Below are 20,614 nucleotides of genomic sequence, written 5' to 3'. Positions count from 1 at the left end.
ATGTGATACACCACATTAACAAAATGAAGAATCAAAATCATATAAGCATCTCAGTAGATGCAGAAAAAGCCTTTGACAAAATTCAGCATCCATTCATGATAAAAACTCTCGAAAAAGTTGGTATAGAGGGAATATACCTCAACATAATAAAGGCCATATATGACAGAACCACAGGCAACGTCACACTCAATGGTAGAATGCTGAAAGCATTTCCTCTAAGATAAGGAATAAGACAAGAATGCTTATTCTCATCACTTTTAGTCAACATAGTATTGTAAGTCCTAGCCACAGCAGTCATAGAAGAAAAAGAAATAAAAGGCATCCAAATTGGAAATGAAGAAGTAAAACTGTCACTATTTGCAGATGACATGATGTGATTTATAGAAAACCCTAAAGACTCCACCAAAAAGCTATTAGAACTAAAAAATGAATTTAGTAAAGTTGCAGGATACAAAATTAATATACAGAAACCTGTTGCACTTCTAGACACTAATAACAAACTATTAGAAAGATAAATTAAGAAAACAATGCCATTTACAATTGCATCAAAAAGAATAAAATATGTAGGAACAAATCTAACCAAGAGGTGAAAGACCTGTACTCTGAAAACCATAAGACATGGATGAAAGAAATTGAAGATGACACAAACAAATGGAATGATATACCATGCTCATTGACTGGAAGAATTAATACTGTTAAAATGTCCATACTACCCAAGGCAATCTACAGATTCAATGCAATCCTCACCAAAATACCAAAAACATTTTTCACCAAACTAGAACAATCAATCTTAAAGTTTGTATGGAAACACAAAAGACCCCAATTGGCCAAAGCAATCTTAAGAAAGAAGAACAAAGCTGGTGATATCACAGTCCCTGATTTCAAACTACACTACAAAGCTACAGTAATCAAAACAGTATGATACTGGCACAAAAACAGACACATAGATCAGTGGAATAGAGAGCCCAGAAATAAACTTATTCTTATATGGCCAATTAATCTACAACAAAGGAGGCAAGGATATACAGCCACTTCAATAAATGGTGCTGGGAAAACTGGACAGCTACATGCAAAAGAATGAAACTGGACCACTTTCTAAAACCATATACAAAAATACACTCAAAATGGATTAAAGATTTAAATGCAAGACTTGAAACTATAAAACTTCTAGAGGAAAACATAGGCAGTACATTCTTTTTTTTTTACAATAAATTTATTTATTTATTTATTTATGTTTGGCTGCATTGGGTCTCCATTGCTGCGTGTGGGCTTTCTCTAGTTGTGGCGAGTGGGGGCTACTTTTCGTTATGGTGCACAGGTTTCTCATTGCAGTGGCTTCTCTCGTTGCGGAGCACGGGCTCTAGGCACGCGGGCTTCAATAGTTGTGGGGTGTGGCCTCAGTAGTTGTGGCTCACAGGCTCTAGAGCTCAGGCTCAGTCGTTGTGGTGCACAGGCTTAGTTGCTCTGCGGCACGTGGGATCTTCCCGGACCAGGGCTTAAACCCGTGTCCCCTGCATTGGCAGGCGGATTCTTAACCACTGTGCCACCAGGGAAGTCCTAGGCAGTACACTCTTCAACATCCGTCTTAGCAATATTTTTTTGGATCTGTCTCCTCAGGCAAGAAAGACAAAAGCAAAAATAAACAAATGGGAGTACATCAAACTACAAAGCTTTGTACAGTGAAGGAAACCATCAAAAAAAAAGAAAAATAAGCCTACTGAATGGGAGGAGATATTTGCAAATTATATATTTGATAAGGAGTTAATATCCAAGATATATAAAGAACTCATAAAACCCAGTATTAAAAAAAATTTGATTAAAAAATGGGCAAAGGACCTAAATAGACATTTTTTCAAAGACGACATGCAGGTGGTCAACAGACACATGAAAAGATGCACATCACTAATCATCAAGTGATGATTAGTGATCATCAATCATCACTAAAAATCAAAACCACAATGAGATACCATCTGATACCCATCAGAATGACTATTAACAAGAAGACAACAAATAACAGGTGTTGGCGAGGATGTGGAAAAAAGGGAACACTCATGCATTGTTGGTGGGACTGTAAACTGGTTAGCCATTATGGAAAAGAGTATGATGTTCCTCAAAAAAATAAAAATTGGGCTTCCCTGGTGGTGCAGTGGTTAAGAATCCTCCTGCCAATGCAGGGGACACGGGTTCGAGCCCTGGTCTGGGAAGATCCCACATGCCGCGGAGCAACTAAGCCCATGCGCCACAACTACTGAGTGTATACTCTAGAGTCCATGCTCCACAACAAGAGAGGCCACTGCAATGAGAAGCCCACGCACCACAAAGAAGAGTAGCCCCCGCTTGCCGCAACTAGAGAAAGCCCGCACACAGCAACGAAGACCCAATGCAGCCAAAAATAAATAAATTAAATAAATTTTAAAAATAAATAAATAAAAATTGGAACTACTATACAATCCAGGAATTTTACTTCTGGATATCTACCTGAAGAAAACAAAAACACTAATTCAAAAAGATATTTGCACCCTTATGTTCATTGCAGCATTATTTACAATAGCCAAGATATGGAAGCAACCTAAGTGTCCATCAATAGATGAATGGATAAAGAAGATGCGGTGTACTTATACAATGAAATATTACTCAGTCAGAAAAAAATCTTGCCATTTGCAATAACATGGATGGATCTAGAGGGTATCATGCTAAGTGAAATAAGTCAGAGAAAGACAAACACCAAATTATTTAACTTATATGTGGAATCTAAAAAACAAAACAAACAAATAAGTAAAACAAAATGAAAACAGGCTCACAGATACAGAGAACAAATGGGTGGCTGCCAGAGGGGAAAAGGGTGGGGGGTTGAGCGAAATAGGTGAAGAGAATTAAGGTGTTCAAATTTCCAGTTATAAAATAAATAAGTCACAGAGATGAAATATACAGAATAAGGAGTATGGTCAATAATATTGTAATAACTTTGTATGTGGACAGATGGTTACTAGATTATTATGGTGATCATTTCATAGTATATTTAAATGTTAGATCACTATGTGGTATACCTGAAACTAACATAACATTGTACATCACTATATTTCAATTAAAAACAAACAGGACTTCCCTGGTGGTGCAGTGGATGAGAATCTGCTTGCCAATGCAGGGGACATGGGTTCGATACCTGGTCTGGGAAGGTCCCACATGCTGAGAAGCAACTAAGCCTGTGCGCCACAACTACTGAGCCTGAGCTCTAGAGCCCGCGTGCCACAATTACTGAAGCCCGCACGCCTAGAGCCCATGCTCCGCAACAAGAGAAGCCACTGCAATGAGAAGCCCATGCATTGTAACGAAGAGTAGCCCCTGCTCGCCACAACTAGAGAAAGCCCACGCGCAGCAATGAAGAACCAACACAGCCAAACATAAATAAAATTAAATCTAAAAAAAACCAAACACAAACAAACAAACAAAAAACTGAAGCTTTATAGCTATTAAACAACAGCTCCCCAATTCTCCCTCTCACCAGCCCCTGGTAACCACCATTCTTTGTCTCTTCAAATTTGCCTACTTTGGATACCTCTATATCTATAGATATGTGTGGAATCATATATGTCCATATATGATTTTTGTGACTGGCTTATTTCAATTAGCATAATGTCCTCAGGGTTCATTGATGTTATACAGCAAGTGACAAGATTTCCTTCCTTTTAATGACTGAATAGGGCTTCCCTGGTGGCGCAGTGGTTAAGAATCCACCTGCCAATGCAGGGGGCATGGGTTTGAGCCCTGGTCTGGGAAGATCCCACATGCTGCGGAGCAACCAAACCCGTGTGCCACAACTACTGAAGCCTGCGTGCCTAGAGCCCGTGCTCCGCAATAAGAGAAGCCACCACAATGAGAAGCCCACGCACCGAAACGAAGAGTAGCCCCCGCTCGCTGCAACTAGAAAAAGCCTGCACGCAGCAACCAAGACCCAACGCAGCCAAAAATAAATAAATAAAATAAATAAATTTATTTTAAAAAAAAGAAATAAGGAGATGCTTTAAAAAAATAAAAAATGAAGACTGAATAATATTCCATTGAATGTATACACCACCTTTGCTTATCTCTTCATCTGTCAGTGGACACTTGGGCTGCTTCCACTTCTTGGCTATTGTGAGTAGTGCTGCTATGACATGAGTGTACAACTATTTCTTCAAGACTCTGGTTAAGTTCTTTTCGATATATACCCAGAAGTGGGATTGAGGGGCTATTTGATAGTCCTAGATTTGATTTTTTGAGGAACTGCCACACCATTTTTCATTGTGGTTTGCAACATCTTACAATCCCACCAGCAGTGCACAAGAGTTTTAATTTCTCTATATCCTTTGCCAACACTTGTTATTTTCTGGCTTGTTTTTTTTTTTTAGTAGCCATCTTACCTAGTGGCTTTTTAATCATTTCATGTGTATTCATTTTTTCTTCTTTACAAGATTTTAAACTTCTTCAGGGTGGGGATCATGTCTGTTCTGTGTGCCCTCATAGTGCTTGGCACACCTTAGGTATTTGAAAGTAATTTTTAGTTCATTGAATGAAATGAACAGTCTGAGTTGAGCTCAGTTCTTTTATTTTTAGAACTTGGGGTCGAATTTTCTTTACAAATAGAATAGGCTGACTGCCACCATACAGAGTGAATAAGTCTTTAGGACACTATGCAATAGAGCAGAGGGTCTGCATGGGGAGAATGACACTGTTACTTCCTTCTTGACTACAAATGCAAACGCTGTGGTCATCCCACAAGCTGCTGGGTCCACTGGTGATGGGCATAGTTCCCACACTCCTGCAAAGGGACAGTGCTCTGGAATCCCAGTTCTATTCAGGTGGAACCAGAAGAGCCTAGGGGAAAACAAACAAACTGACCCTGAGAGCTCAGAAGTTGGGCCAGCACAGGAAATGTGAGGAAATATCACAGATAGAAAAGTACCAGTAAGTACAAGTATTCTCAATTCTGCTTTGTTCTCACGTTTACTCAGTTTCTCCCAATTTTCCTGAAGTCTTGGGGAGTCAATTTCTTATCCACTGCCATGACTTTGAGGGTTACTTTAATTCCCCAAGTTCTTTTAGCTTCTACATGGAAAAGTCCCTCCATTAGCCATCCATTTGGCATTTTTTAAATGGAACTATCATTAGTATCTGAAAAAAGAACAAGTACAGAGGTGCTGAAGAAATTAACTTTCTGAGAACAGATTCTTTAGAAAAATCACCTCAGGGTGGCTGGGTTGGCACAAGGCTCAGGTGTACATCCCCTCCTTGATTCATCTCTGCGAAACTCTGCCCAAAAGTCAGCCTTCCTGCCCTGAACCATTCCCACCTCTGCGTTCTCCTTTGGCCCCCACCTCAAAGGATGGGGTTAAAGTAGAAACCCCAGTCGATAGAAAATTTGTGATTTAGCTGGGCATTCCTAGGTGAAAAATAAACTAACACTCCCTAGGTATGCATTGGCTGACATTTTTTCCAAACTTGTTTGGTGGTAAGAATCCTCTGGGACGTATATTAAGAATCACGCCTGGGCCCCCTCCTGGACTTAATGAATCAGAAAAGGAAGTAACCTGAGAGTCTGTATTCTTTAAACCTTTAAGCCAGGTGATTCTTATCATCAGACAAGGTTGGAAAACATAACATTAGTGAATATTATTACAGATTCCCGGGCACCTACATAACAGGGTAACTTTTTTTTTCCTCAGGAAAGGGTAAAGGGACAACACCATTGATATTGGCTTGGAGTGCGTCCTTAACCTCTGAGGGCTTCAGTTCCTTATCCATTAAGTGGGGTTGATATTACATCTCCCTCACTGAGGATTAAATGAGAGAATGCACACAGAACGGTTACCAAATGCCTGCTAAATAAAATGCATGTTCAATACAGAGATGCTATTGTTATTTCCCCACAGAAAACCCCTAGGTATCCCTGTCATATAAATATGGCTGAATAACGGCTTTGAAAAAGGGAAAACTGACAATTGATGTTTCCAGAGATCTACACAGATATATAAGCACAGGCAGAAGACCCAGTGATCACTTCTCTGACTAGACCCCGCAGATACAACTGTGGCTGGCTTTACTAAGCAAAAGGAGGAACATTTTAATCAAAGTCTGGCTTGAGCTACATAGACAGGAATCAACCCAGACATGACTTGGACAGCTGGGGCCACTCTGGGATAACAACATGGGTTAGAATAGGGAGATTCCCTATTAGGTATAAGGACCAGCACCCCTACCTTCCTGAATGAATGTGATATTGCCTCAGAGGTAGTTCTCCAACCCCTGGAATCAACCAACTCTGGGTGTGAGTCCCAACCCTACCATATACCTACAGCGTGACCTTGGATAAACTGCTTAAATTCTGGGAGCCTCAGTTTTCTCATCCACAAAATGATGATATTAATAGTACCTTCCTTAAAGGTTGTTGTTAAGATTGAAAAATAAAATGAATGTAGGTAAATAAAAGTTGGCTATTATAATCTGTCTTCAACAAGGGATAGATTATAATAGTCCCTTGGAGAGAACAGACTTCCTTAGTTTCTGTCATATTCCCCACCATCTCTGTTCTCAGAGTAAACAGGAGCCTCCTGGTTAGATTATCCACATACTATTCCTTCTCTTCACTCTGCATACACACCTATTTAAGGGGCTCCCTGCCATGCCCCTGCTCCCTCTTCTCATAGACTTCCATACATTTCATCCTCTAGTACCTTCTAAAAGGAGACTGACCTCTCCCCAGGACTTGGCTGCCTCATCACACTGTTATCAATCGCTGCTTGGAGAAAAGAAGCACCTTCTGCAGGTGGGTAGGAAGACAAAGAGACTGAGGGTGGGAATTGAGGGTGGTCAGGATGGGAGGAGAGAGGATTCAGAATAGGAGGGGGAGGGGGGGAAATGTGTCACGAAGTTCCTCAAAATCGGTGAATTCTCAGTCTCATCATTTTCAGTGAATGAACTCAGATGATTCACTTCCCTTCACCAGCCCTCTGTTTTCCTCTCTGTGTAATAGAAAGGGAAGTGCTTGCACTTGTGTTAAAGGCAGAGAAGCATATAGAATCCAGCTTGGGAGAGTCATGAGCCCATGAAATTATACATCATACGGGCTGTGGATGTTATGTTGGTTTTCTTCTGAACAATATTTTTGAGTATACGAGCTCCTGGCTGAACATATTTCCTTTAATATCATTGACTTTTTGGCAGTTTTTAGCAAAACCACCGGTTTCTGGTTTCCCATTCCAGCCCTTTTTTCCTGGGTATCCCCTTTAGCTTCCGGTTAAGCAGCCATTGCCATCCAGCATGGTAGCCTGGGCTCTAAGCAGAAGTTCTAGGACCAGGGCCTAGCTTTTGTTCTGGTGGGGGCCTCAGAATCCAGAAGGTCTGGAAAGCCATGACCAACATTCTTTGAGGTAGTAAGTTCCTGATTTAGGGAGTAACCAGGTTTAGATTAGGGACAAAGGAAAATCTGGCCAAGGCTCAAAATACTCATGCAGAGGTCTGAGCTCACTGGCTTGGGTGGGGCTAGGAACTGGGCCAGAGATGATGAGGCGGAAACGATGAGAAAGGGTAGGGGTCATAGGCTGAAGCTGGAGGGTCCAACTTGGCCCCTCTGTTCACTGACGAAAGAGTATAACCTCAGGGTGCAGCCCCTGTACTCTTTGCTTTCCATGAGTAAGGAAGCAATTATGTGGCTTCCCCCGCCCTACTCCTGCCACAGGCCGCTGGGGGCCTAGCAGCTCCAACACCTCCCCTATCATGTTACAGGCCCCAAATGTGGCTTCCAGTGCCTGCTGTGAGACAGTATCCTTTCCCTCAGCATTAAACATGCAGAGAGAAGGAGTCCTCAGACCCAAGCAAACTATGTGACCAGCATTCACCGCCTCCTTCCCAGGACTGCAGAGGAGTCTGTGCCCCCCATGAGTAGGCGAGAAAGAAGAGCTTCAGGCCACGAACAACTGGAGAGGAGGAGGAGAGAGTGGGAGTCAGGGATGTGGGGGTGAGCAGTGCACACAGCTGGCCAGTTGCTGGGAACTGTTGGTTAAGGACACGGCATCCCCACTTGACTGGAATCCTGGGATGGACTCCCAGGAATGGCCTGGACTTCTGGGCCAGGACAGTCATAGACAGGAAGGCAAGGCAGGCAAGCAGGGTAGGAATTACAGTTTACAAAGTTCATCCGTGTGTCTCTAGCATCTAGAACTGTGCCTGACACATGTTAGGCCCATGATAAATCCTTGGTGAGTGAATAAAGGAATGAATGAATGATTTCACACACAAGTATGATCTCATTCAATCTGCAAAGTGAGGCAGGGGCAGGGCAGGCGTTGCCTCTTTTTGTAGATGGGGAACCGAGACCAAGAGAATTAAGCATCTTGCCTGAGGTCATTAGACTTGGATGTGGCTGACCTGTGGCTAGACACTGTACTCTCCACACAGTACCAAACTGAACATTCTTGGTATAGCAACCCAGGAAAACATCCTGTGACTTGATGTGAACTTCCCTTTGGGTCCTGCTGGTCAGAAAATAGCCCTTCAGTGGTCCTGTTTCCTGGACACAGTCTCAGGGCCAAGTTCGACATCCTGGTCCTCCTGACACACCTAGCATCTGCCTGCTTTTTTATGAACCGCTCCAGGAAATGGGGCTTCTCCAGTAGTCTCTGTTGCCACATCTAACATGGGAGATCTGGACCACTAAGATGTGGAGGCAGGAGGCTGGTGGTTTTTCTCTGAGACTCAGGAACAGAATGAAACCACATGTATTCAGTTCCTTATTCTCTCACACTTGATAGAAACTTCAGATAGCCTAGACCACCAAGTTAGTTTCTGGAACTTAGGCAAGCAACTAACTCATATTATAGCCAGGGTCTCCCAGGAGCTCAGAGCCCATAGTCCTAGGCACGTTTCTGGAAGGAGGTCTCCAAAGCCAGCAAGAAGGCTCCCCTGAGCTGGAACATCTTACAGCATCTGGCCCTTCTCTTCACAGCCTTCTGTTCTGAATCCTTCTCTTTGGAGGCAGTGAGGTATAGAGCACAGGAACAAGGATCAGAAAACCTGGGTTCTAGCGCTGGCTTTGCCACTCATCAACTACGTATCTTCTCTCCACCTCATTTTCCTCATCTGTGAAATGGGAATAACGATTCCCAGCTACGTAAGGCAGTTGTGAGTTTAAAGAGGAATGGTTTGTATCAAGGTGCTTTTTAGCAAAAGACAGAAATGATGTCAGTACTATTTTTTTATGGCAAGGAAAAAAAAAAAGACAAGGAGAAGGGAAACTTCCAGGGAGACCCAAAGCGCTCTGTTCTCACTTGTTCACGGATTCATTCATAATAAACCACCTAGGTGAACAAGGCATGCACCAGGTGCTGAGGGAGAGAAAGATATTTAAGATGTAGTCTCTGCCCTAAAAGAACTGAAAGATAGCACAGACTGTGCACCAAAAGACGGACACAGATTTCAGAGAGTGCCAAAGATCACAGAGTGGAAAGGATATTCTGTCTTCACAGAGGCTCTAGGATTGTTCAACCAGGTGAAGAGCCCACAAGAGGAAGGAGGCGGAAGAGGGGTGTCATGCTGCCTAACGGTCTCCAAGTCTCTTTGTCCGGGAGGAAATGAGGTCATCTTGCTCTCAGAATCAGCATGACAGCCTCCAGCCAAGTAATCTGGAGTCATGAGAGCTGCCGGGGAAGCTCAGTGAATCACAAGAGTCAGTGGGGAATTTCCTGATAACTAACCTAAGAGTTTCTGGGTAAGTCCTCAGGCTGCAGCTCTGTTTACATTTTGATCACGTTTATTTACAGTTAATGTGTTCTAACTCCAAACAAAACATATCACAGTCTTCTAGAGGAAGTAGCCCGGCTGGTTCTGAAGGCTCTAGCACCTCTGACACAGTCCATCCCCTAGGAGGCTGGCAGCTCAGAGCTGGGCACAGAAAAACTCTCTCTCCGGAGGATGATGGGTCACCTGCCTCCTAAGCTGGACGGTTAACTTGTACTTTCCCCAGGCAGAGGCTGGCATCCTGAGACCTCTGGCTGGGGCAGAGCAAAGAGGCTTTCCTTCTTCCTGCCCTCCTGGCACTTTCTCTGCCCTCTTCCTGCCCCTCTCAAGTGGACCCAGACCCAAGGTCCAGGTTTGCCAGGCAGCAAAACGCTGTAGGCCTAGGCAGGGAGAGGGACAAGCCTTGCGCCCCTTAGTGAGTTACAGGGATTCAACCTCCTCCCCTTCCATTGAGGGAGACAGTCCTTCAGGGTGGATTTAAGTGACCCCAAGCCCTGGTTCCCAACACTAGGGGAAAGGGATGGGGGTGACTGAACTTCAGAGTCCCTACTGTAGTTCTTCAGCTCTGCCTGAGAGATATGTGTGTGTGCATGGACTTGTGCGTGTGTACACAACTGTGTGCGCTCACTCTCAAGCAGGAAGCATAGGTGGAGTCCTTTACACATGGTCTGTCTTTCTGGAGGCCAATCTTATTTGATGAGCAAATATTTTATCTTATTAGAAACAAGGCTCTATGATGAAGTAGAATACGAAATACACCTGCATTTAAAAATCTGTAATTATCTTTTTGGAACGGGTGATACAAGGATGTGTTTTCAAAAATTTAAACAGTGTAAAAGGCCATACAGTGAAAAATAAATCTTCTCATTCTTGTCCTCCAGTTCCCCAATTTCTCTCTTCAGAGGTGAAAATAGAACTTTCTACGTTAATAAGGCTTTACTATTCTATTGTCTTTATTAAGTGACAATACTATGGCCCAGGCAAATAAATGAATAGTTCATTTTAGGAACTTCCTGAAAAACCTATCAACACTTCAATAGAAAGCGTCAACAGTTTGTGCCCTAAGACTTTGTTCTCACAATCCTACAATATCATATCACGACTCTTATCCAGTCCTTATCAGACCCTCACTTTCAAAGACCTGCCTTATACCAAACTGCAAATTCTCAATAAAATCCGACCCCCTCCCCCACCACTACCAAACTACCTTACCGCAGTAAGCAATAAACTAAGCTTTGTCTTATCCACTGGTTGTGTTGATTTTCGGGGAGCTGGCATACTACTTGGAGGCAGCCCTTGTGAACACGCTTTTTGTCTGTTTCAGCGACCTGTATTTTCACATTGAGAAAGAGACTTCACAGCTGTACGAGCTGCAGACTATGCCTCTAAGCCCAGGGGTCCGAATCAGTGTCCTAGGCAGTTGGGGGCCGAGGGTGGAGAAGAGGTTTAGGGGATCTGGGAAGAGGCATCAGAGCTGGAGGAGAGCGTCTCCCTAGCGCCTCTCCTTTTGGCAAATCAGGGGATGAGGGGTGCTGCACGGGGGCGGGGCCCAGGCCAGGTGAATGGGAGGAGGGGGCGGAGAATTTACATGTCTCTCCATACCTCAGTTCAGACCTGGTTCGTCCCCTCCAATGGGGACCGCGCTGCCCCTCACAGGTTAGGTTGTGGAAGCCTGCGGGGTCCAAGTCGCGGCGGGTCCTAAGGGAAGCGGAGGGAAGGGAGTGGACGGGGCGATCCCGGGCTGGGGCGGGGCCAGGGCTGGGGCGAGTCGTAATATAGAGCCAGCACTGCCCGCTAGCAGCACAAAGCGGAGACTGGAGCCCTAGGGCCCGCCCGAGCATCAGAGTGTCCACTAGTCCCCGCTATCCCGGCCCTGCGCCCCTCCGGCCATAGCTGCGGGTGAGTGTGGACCTCCCTAAGAGCGCAGGGTGGATGCGGGCGACCCAGCTCTTGCCGGCTTTACTTCTCCTTACTCGCTGCCCCGGCTCGGCTGCAGCTGCACGCTGAGTCACCGCGCTCCGTGCCCATGTGTTCCCCTGCGGGGACCAGTGCAGGCTGCGCCACGACCTCTGAGCCTCCAGAGAGGATAGACGGCCGGGCCTGGGGAGCCTGGTCACCGCGGGCTCTTCCCGCAGGGGACTTAGGGGCTCCAGCCCTGAACTGCAGTAACCCACCCGCTCCGCCTTCGCGCGCTCCTGCGCTTCTTCCCCTGACTTCTCCTTCCCTTGTAGAACCGCTGTCTAGAGCCCCAGCCTCGCCACCATGAGAGTCCTGCTGGCATGCCTGCTCCTCTGCGCCCTGGTCGTGAGCGACTCCGAGGTGAGTGGCTTCCCTGCTTTTGACTCTTGGCGGCAGGAGGAGGGGGCTTGCAAGACCCCTGAAAAGTGCTGGGGAAGGGAGGGGCTGCATAGGAAGCTGGAGTCCTCCGAATTCCATCAACAGCAGGTCCAAACCCTCCCCGGGAAATAGAACAGGTGTGGCATTGGGGCCTTGAGAACCAAGGGAGCTTGCACTTTTCGGCAAGGGAGGAAGAAGCCGCAGGGACTGCCCCAACCTGCTGGTATCTGATTTGTGAAGCTTGCTTGAGTCAATTCATTTCTCCCTGCTAGAAGCTGATGATCTTCCATTTGAGGGATAGTTAGACATGAACAGGGTAAGGAGAGAGGGAACTGGAGGGAAGGCTGAGTTTGGGGACTGGGGCCAGTTTATCCTCACCCTGGGGTCCCAGGAACATGGGTCCTTTGGTGAACTTTTCCTTTCAATCTCCCCCTGCCTGCATCTCTTCCAGGGCAGCCATGAACTTCATCAAGTGTCTGGTGCATGTGAGTATCCACCCCTTGCACAATATCTGGTTGCACAGATATCTTGGAAAAGCCTCAGGAGGCAGCCCCTCCCTGTCCCTGCTGGCTCCCCCTTTGCCTCCGCCTATGCTCCTTGCTTACCCCCAACCTTTGTGTTCTCCAGCGAAGTGTGGCTGTTTGAATGGAGGAAAATGTGTGTCCTACAAGTACTTCTCCAACATTCAGCGATGCAACTGCCCAAAGAAATTCCAAGGGGAACACTGTGAGATAGGTATGGGGATCCTGACTCCAACTGGGGAGGAGGGGGCACCAGAGACTTGGGGGCAGGGAGACATGGATGGGATGCAAGAGCAGGCAGGAGTTAGGAGGTAGAGTCGGGGGCATCCTTATCCTCATGTGATTCACAGTCAAACATGAACACACACTATCTCATGAAGCTGGGGCTGCACAAATGTGAGGTGGGGATGGAAGGAGGCCCCTTCTAGTATCTTCTGCCTCACTGAAATCATGTGAGGCCTGACAGGATCTCTAAAATGCCTGTCTGAACTTCCTTCTCTTTCTAATATTCTCATCCTCACATCCTCCCATAGATACATCGAAAACCTGCTATCAGGGGAATGGTCACTCTTACCGAGGGAAGGCCAACACCGACACCAGCGGCCGGCCCTGCCTGGCCTGGAACTCTGCCACCGTCCTTCTGAAAACGTACCATGCCCACAGACCTGATGCCCTTCAGCTGGGACTGGGGAAACACAATTATTGCAGGTAAGGTGGGGGCAGCAAGGACCCTCCTCATGGCCTCACAGAAACCCTCGTTACCATCTTTTCTGCTTGCCAAGTGCTGGCCATAGCATGAGAAAATTAAGGCCTCTGGTTGAGTCTTCCCTGGAGGGGAGGACACAGAAAAGGCATTCTGGGTTGGAATGGCACCCTTCTCCCCTCTGTGTTGCCAGGAACCCAGACAATCAGAGAAGGCCCTGGTGCTATGTGAAGGTTGGCCTAATGCAGATTGTCCAGGAGTGCATGGTGCACAACTGCTCTTCTGGTGAGTGTCACTGGCCTGTTTATGATGGTGGGTGGAAGGGGACAAACTCATTTGTTCCCTTATTCCATCATAGGAGGGATGAGGAGGGAGGCCTGCCTGGCCCTGAAAAACTGGAAGGTCAGAGGACCAGGAGAAGGACACTTTATCCTCCCTCCCTCCCCAAGATATCACTTTCTTTCTCCTCCAGGAAAAAGTGCCCTCTCTCCTCCAGAAACGTTACAGTGCGGCCAGAAGGCTCTGAGGCCCCGCTTTAAGATTGTTGGGGGAGAATTCACCACCATCGAGAACCAGCCTTGGTTTGCAGCCATCTATAGGAGGCACCGTGCAGGCTCTGTCACCTACGTGTGCGGTGGCAGCCTCATCAGCCCCTGCTGGGTGGTCAGCGCCACACACTGCTTCATGTATGTCCCTCTGTCTCTTCTCCCTGACCCTCCTGCCCTACCCCAAACAAATCCCTTCCTCCTTCCCAGCAAGATTCCCCTTATTTCTACCCCCTCGGCCTCTCTCTCTATGGCCCATGGCCTTGGGGACAAGTGATGCTCTGAGGTCGCTGTGGTGGGGAGGGGGAAGTGACAGGATCTCATGAGATCAGACTGACTGATCTCCCTCCCACAGTGATTACCAAAAGAAGGAGGACTACATTGTCTACCTGGGTCGGTCAAAGCTTAACTCCAACACGCCTGGCGAGATGAAGTTTGAGGTGGAAAAGCTCATCTTACGTGAGGACTACAGTGCTGACACCCTTGCTCACCACAATGATATTGGTGAGTGGAAAACCCTCATCTGCCGTGATGATGACAGCTGTGGGAGTGGGGGTCTGAGAAGAGACCCAAGTGTGAAGTTGGGGTTGTAGGGGAACTTGAAGACCCTGCTTTACACAACAAAGGAGTGGTGGGGAAGGGTTCAGAGTGGAAAACATGAGGGGCCTGGTGCTCCTCTGTAGAGTCCCTGAATTTCCAAACAGGTATCCTCCTCTGGGTGGCAATGGCCCTGATGGCATATAGCTTGGGCTGGGATGCCCCTTCCATTGCTGGATGGAGCCTCTGTCTGTCCCAGGATATAGAACTTGGAGAGATTATTGGGCTGGATTTCAGCCCAGCTACCTCAGCCAGGGCTTTATGAGCTGTTTTTTGCAGGAAAAAACTCATATAGCTGTATGCAGTTGCCCTGGCTGTCCAAGGCTTTGTCAGCAGCTGGAACAAAGTCCTTGAAGCATGGGACAGGGGAGACTTGTTTCAGGTGACAAGCTACCAGCAGACCTCCCAGGATGACCTCTGACTCTGACATAGGGATAGACAGCCATTCCCTCAGGGTTTGGAGGGGAGAGATGGTGACCACCTGACTAGGTGGTGATCTTTCCCCTCTGACCCCTTCCTGCTCCCCCAGCCTTGCTGAAGATCCGTTCCAGCACGGGCCAGTGTGCACAGCCATCCCGGTCCATACAGGTCATCTGCCTGCCCCCAGCGAATGAGGATGCCCGTTTTGGCACAAGCTGTGAGATTACTGGCTTTGGAAAAGAGAATCCCTGTAAGTGACATTTGGGTCTGGCTGAGAGGGTCCTGAGGGAGTGTTGTAACCTGGAAGTGAGCTCAGCTTGATCAAGGGAGGACTGTGGATGTAGAGATGGGAGCACCGTGGAGGCAGTAGGTGGGTCCAGGGATGGAGTAGGGAGCATTGTTTAGGGAATGATGAGCCATAAAGTTAAGTGGGTGAGGGATGAGAGACTATAGGTGGGGTAAAGACTTAGATGTGGGTGGAAAAAATAAGGGCTTTCCCTGGTAGGGACACTTTTTCGTCCCCTCCCTGGCAGACAGTCCCAACAGACACATTTTAATGTACATTCCTCCCTGTTTCCTCCATCTAGCTGACTATATCTATTCAGAGCAGCTGAAAATGACTGTTGTGAAGCTGGTTTCCCACAAGGAGTGTCAGCAGCCCCACTACTATGGCACTGAAGTCACCAACAAAATGCTGTGTGCAGCTGACCCACAGTGGGAAACAGATTCCTGCCAGGTGAGAGTTCCAAGCATCTTTCTCCATCACCCCTAGATCTCCCAGGGCTCCTGGGCCTGTCCCTACCAGCTTTGGGGAGCCTCTCTCCAGTCAAAATCCCAAGAAGCCAGGACCAGGTGTTCAGGTCTTAGAAGGTTTAAACCAGTCCTTATGTATTTACCAAACATTTGTCAAGAGCCTGGCTCTATGCTAGGCACTTCAGACTCAGGAAGGGAGGGGGACTAAGACCCTAAGAAAGAGAAAACAACAGAAAATAACACAATTCAGTGCTCAGAGTGTGGTGTGAATTATAAATGATCAGCTGTTTAGGAGAGGGATGTGAGCACCAACTAGATGGTCACCGAGGGGGGCACTTTAGAGAGAATGTGACTCAATAGGAATTTGAGGAGGCAGAGGAAAGAAAAGAGAGCATTTCAGTTGCAAGATACAAAAATGAGAATGAGCACGGCATATTTTGGGATGGGAAGGAGAAGTAGGGTCTGAAAATGTAGGTGGAACTGTAGATAACAGGACTTTGAAAGCCAAGCAGGGGATTTTTAAACTTGATGTGGTAGGAGATGGGGAGTCACTAAGGACTTTGACTCTAGGAAACTCTCCCTTCTCTCTCGGGCATGATTGGGTGGTAGGATCAGATGGCCCCCTTCTCACTTCTCCCAGGGCTCACCTTTTGTGTCTTTGGCTTAACAGGGAGACTCAGGGGGGCCGCTGGTCTGCTTCACCCAAGGCCGCATGACTCTGACTGGGATTGTGAGCTGGGGCCGTGAATGTGCCATGAAGGAAAAGCCAGGCGTCTACACAAGGGTCTCAAGCTTCCTGCCCTGGATCCACACTCACATTGGGGGAGAGAATGGCCTAGCCCTCTGAAGGCCCCCAGAGAACCAAGGGAAGAGACGGGTACCACCCACTCCCACAGTGACTGTCATTTTTGCAGTAGGGCCATCTGCACAGCTATATATAATGAAGAGACTGAGGAAGATGAGCTCTGCAGAGGTGGTTTTGCTTGTGCTGCCCATCAGGGTGAGTGACAGTAGCTTCACCCTCAGATACACGTCTGGGTGCTGGACACCCAGATCTCCCCTGGCCAGGATGGAAGGGTGGTCCTGAACCAGAATGGTATTGTCGTTTTCTGGACTAAAGCTTCCTGGAGTTAAAAATGGCATCTCCTGTGCATAGGTGGAAGGAGAGCCAGCTCCCTGGCAGTGGGCCATTGATGAGGCCCACTGTTGGGAAATGAATAATTTCCCAATTAGGAAGTGTAACAGAACTGAGGTCTCTTGAGAGAGCTTGGCCAATGCAGGAACAGTGGTTTGGAGAGTAAGGACACTAAATGACTTGAGTGAAGGGCTCTGACATTCCATGAATGTATCAGGAAATGTTATATACGTGTGTGTATGTTGGCACACTTGTGCACAGGCTGTGCCAGTGTAAGAGGTGGTGTTCTGTGTCTGACTGCACGTCTAGATACTTCCCCAAATCGTATGGACTGTGACATCACACAGAATGGCCTGTTTGGAGAGGCTGTGGGGCCTCTTGGGTCTCCCAGGCAATGATACATATAAATGTATCATTCTGGGGCACAGACTGTGACCAGCACTAAATTTCCAGTTTCACGTTCACATAGATGTCCATTCTTGGCCAGTTATCCCTTCTGACCTTCCAGCCGAGTTCATCCAATCCTCACTGAGTGAGGTGAGGACCATTCCTGTACACTGAATATTTAATAATTATATTCTGGTATTTTTATTTATATCTATTTTTGTAATTTTGAATAAGTATGATTGATCAAATGTGATTTTTCTGAAGATTTTGGCTCTTCCCTCGTGCTTGTATGGGAGGGAGTTGGGAGCATAAAAAGTAGAAAATGACGATGGTGGAATGCACCCGAGTTTCCTGGGGGGCTATATCTGGACTTAATGGGGCTTTGGGAGGAGAGGCTAGGAGACTTGTAGAACAGACCCTCCATAGCACATAAGGTACAAAAATGTGCCCCAAGCCAGAAGTCCACAGCTTGGTAAATGGTGTGCAGGCTTTGTCAACTCCCAGTTCCCTCCTCAGCCTGATGCCTTTGTGCAGTGCACATCTTGTACAACGTTACACGGTGATCCTACCATATACTCTTCACTCTGCCCCCAACAATCCTTGGGCTGACTTCAACCAAGGGGGACATGTGCATGAGTGAAAATTGATGATCCCAAACCCAGCCCAGCTTGAGTCTGTGGCATTCAGGAAACAGAAGACATAATTTCCCATCATCTGTGCATGGGGCTGGTGCTGAGTTTCCTCAGTGTGTGTTAATGAAGCTCATGACTAGCCTTTGCTATCCCTAATATCAGGAAGCTCAGAATCTAAAGCTGGGTGATATCCTAATGGGCGTGTACATATATTTTGAACCAAACATCAGCTTCTTAAGAACTGGATGTAGAAGGCAGGTCAGGAGTTACAGTTGGATGCCAAAATTTTGGAATTTCCAAGCTATGCTAGTGAGTTTTGGCAGTGTTTCTTAGCCAAGTCACCTGCGAACTTAAAAAAATATATATATATATATGTTTATGCTCCACCCACAGAGATTGTGATTCAGGTCAGGGCTGGTGCCAGGGCTCGTGATTTTAGAAAAATTCCCTAGATGTTTCTGATATGCAGCCCTGATTGAGATCCATTGGCGACAATTGGCCAGATTATGTGAAGGGCCCAATAAATTCAAGATGTGGTCAGCATATGTTCTCTGCATGAACAGTTAGATTTCTGAGTGGGGTTTGGGGGCACAAGGTCTCCTGGGCTCCCTGTTCAGAGGATCCCTAGACAATGGACCCCTGGAGGGCAAGGACCCAGAGCATTCAGCTTTTAATCCCCATAATCTAGCATGTTTCATTCAGTATGATGCAGTGGTTCAGAGCATAGATTTTGGAGTCAGGTGGCCTGGACTAGATTCCTGGCTCTAAAATACTAGCTGTATGACTTGGGAAAAACTCTTAACCTTTTGTGCCTCAGTTTCCTCATCTGTATAAAAGAGATATCTACCTCCTAGGATTGTTATAAGGATTCATGCGTTCATAAATCTCTTAGTCATAATCCTGGCACCTAGTAAAGGCACAAAAACAGTGGCTACTATTACAAAACTCTGTAAATTCTCATAGAATTGAATGGGAACCCCTTCCCCTCTTTACCCCAGGATTGCATAGGTGTATTTTGTGGAAGCTGAAACCTGCTAGGAGAGAAAAGGCAAGATGTGAAGCTAAGGAGCCCAGCCCAGGCTGAGTTGCTGCTCAGCCTCTGCATACCCCCCAGGGGCCAAGAAAGATCTTGTTCCAACATGAACAGCGCCAGCATCAGGGCTCACAGACACTGAAAACAGGAAGTATGAGTGCCACTGGTGGGTTGAGCAATGCACTGCTAACAATCTTCAGACCATTTCCCAGCCACCTGACCGACCCCCAGCCAGCTGCTACCTCTTCCCAGTCACAGACCTCACTCCAGGCTAGCAGGGATCAGCCACTTCTCCAGCAACCAGTTTCAAGGCTCCAGATACGACCCTGTCACTCACTTTAGGGACTACCTTTTTCTAGTGCTCCCTAAGTGCTGGACATTGTGCTAAGTTCTTCACCTATTATCTGGTTTAATCCTTATAACAATCCTATGGGGAAGGTGCCATCCTTAGCCCCATTTAACAGCAGAGAAAATGGAGATACAGAGAGGTTAGTTGACTTGCCCAAGGCAACGTGGCTGGTAAGTAGCAGAGCAAGGGTTCAGACCCAGGCAGCTGGCTCCAGAGTGCACAGGCCCAGCACTCTCAGCAGGGCCCAACCTGAGGGAAGGTTAGCAGCCCTCTTTTCAAGCTCCCTACTTCAGGGATGCTGGGTGCAGGGAGGCTAAGTGTATCAGAATTTCAACCCTGGCCTAGATTATAATTCTTTCCTCTTAAAAGATGCCCAGGCCAAATAAGCAAATCACACTCAGCCACCAGTTTCAAAGTAAAACTTTACCCTTCTCAAGCAAACCTCAGCCTTTTTGGTTGAAACCTGATTTCATTGAAGTGGTTTTTGTTTTCACCAGAACCCCTCCTTCTGAAATAGTCTGTGGCTCATTCTATTATCAGGACTCAACTTGATTTCCACTCATGCTCTGCCTTTCCCAAGCCAACCCCGCACAACAACAACACCCCTGAATACACCCCTCCACCCTCACCCCTGTTTGTCCACCTTCCTCCCCAGCTGCTGACATTTAAGCCTGCCCTTTGAATCACAGTGAGAGGAGTTTGCTGAGGCGTTCTTTAAATAACAGTACTATTGAGGTATACTAAATCACATACCATACAATTCACCCATTTAAAGTGTGCAACTCAATGATTTTTAGTATATTCACAGAGTTGTGCAACTATCACCACAATCAATTTTAGAACATTTTCATCACCTCAAAAAGAAACCCCATACCGGGGAAGAGGGATAAATCAGGAGCTTGGGATTAACATACACACACTACTATATATAAGATAGATAACCAACAAGGACCTACTGTATAGCACAGGGAACTCTACTCAATGTTCTGTGATAACCTATATGAGAAAAGAATCGGAAAAAGAATGAATATATGTATATGTATAACTGAATCACTTTGCTGTACACCTGAAACTAACACAACATTGTAAATCAACTATAATCCAATAAAATTTAAGAAAAAGAAACCCTATACCTATTAGTAATCACTCCGATTTTCTCCCCAACCCCCTCAGCCCCTAATCTACTTTCTGTCTCTATGAGTTTGCCTATTCTGGACATTTCATATAAATAGAATCATGTAACATCTAGTCTTTTGTGACTGACTTCTCTCCCTACCATGTTTTCCAGTTTCATCCATGTTGCAGCATGTATTAGTACTGATGCTGAGTTTTAAGTAGCAAATTGGGAGAAAAGATAGTCTAGGCCCCTTTCCGACCTTGCAGTCCCATTGGGAGTCATTCAACAACCTTAAAAAAAAATTTTTTTTAAGG

At 46.4% G+C, this 20,614-nt stretch overlaps 1 protein-coding gene and 1 long non-coding RNA gene across 2 annotated transcripts in view; one reads left to right on the top strand and one right to left on the bottom strand.

The window, feature by feature from the left end:
- Positions 1-1,208: 1,208 nt before the first annotated feature.
- The window catches only part of LOC309642871, a 367,193-nt gene continuing 347,787 nt past the window's right edge, over positions 1,209-20,614 (bottom strand). The window contains exon 2 of the long non-coding RNA XR_014253419.1: positions 1,209-1,836. This is a non-coding gene — a long non-coding RNA (uncharacterized lncRNA). The remainder of the gene's footprint in view (positions 1,837-20,614) is intronic.
- Positions 11,513-20,313, top strand: PLAU (plasminogen activator, urokinase). Its single transcript, XM_082424923.1, has 11 exons — positions 11,513-11,670; positions 12,003-12,090; positions 12,560-12,593; positions 12,736-12,843; positions 13,163-13,337; positions 13,526-13,617; positions 13,805-14,018; positions 14,233-14,381; positions 15,004-15,144; positions 15,482-15,630; positions 16,318-20,313. Exons 2-11 carry the CDS (start codon positions 12,034-12,036, stop codon positions 16,492-16,494), a joined length of 1,296 nt encoding a protein of 431 aa, XP_082281049.1. The 5' UTR covers positions 11,513-11,670; positions 12,003-12,033; the 3' UTR covers positions 16,495-20,313.

Source organism: Balaenoptera physalus, assembly GCF_965194825.1.
Source record: "Balaenoptera physalus genome assembly, chromosome: 14".
Lineage (NCBI taxonomy): Eukaryota > Metazoa > Chordata > Mammalia > Artiodactyla > Balaenopteridae > Balaenoptera > Balaenoptera physalus.
The sequence above is the reverse complement of the archived record's forward strand: the minus strand, read 5'-3'. Positions and strand labels throughout refer to the sequence as shown.

Coding starts and splice junctions, on each gene's coding strand:
- PLAU (XM_082424923.1), top strand. CDS start 12,034: ATGAGAGTCCTGCTGGCATGCCTGCTCCTCTGCGCCCTGGTCGTGAGC. Junction 12,091..12,559: donor TGGTCGTGAGCGACTCCGAG/GTGAGTGGCTTC, acceptor CATCTCTTCCAG/GGCAGCCATGAACTTCATCA. Junction 13,338..13,525: donor GGGAAACACAATTATTGCAG/GTAAGGTGGGGG, acceptor CTGTGTTGCCAG/GAACCCAGACAATCAGAGAA.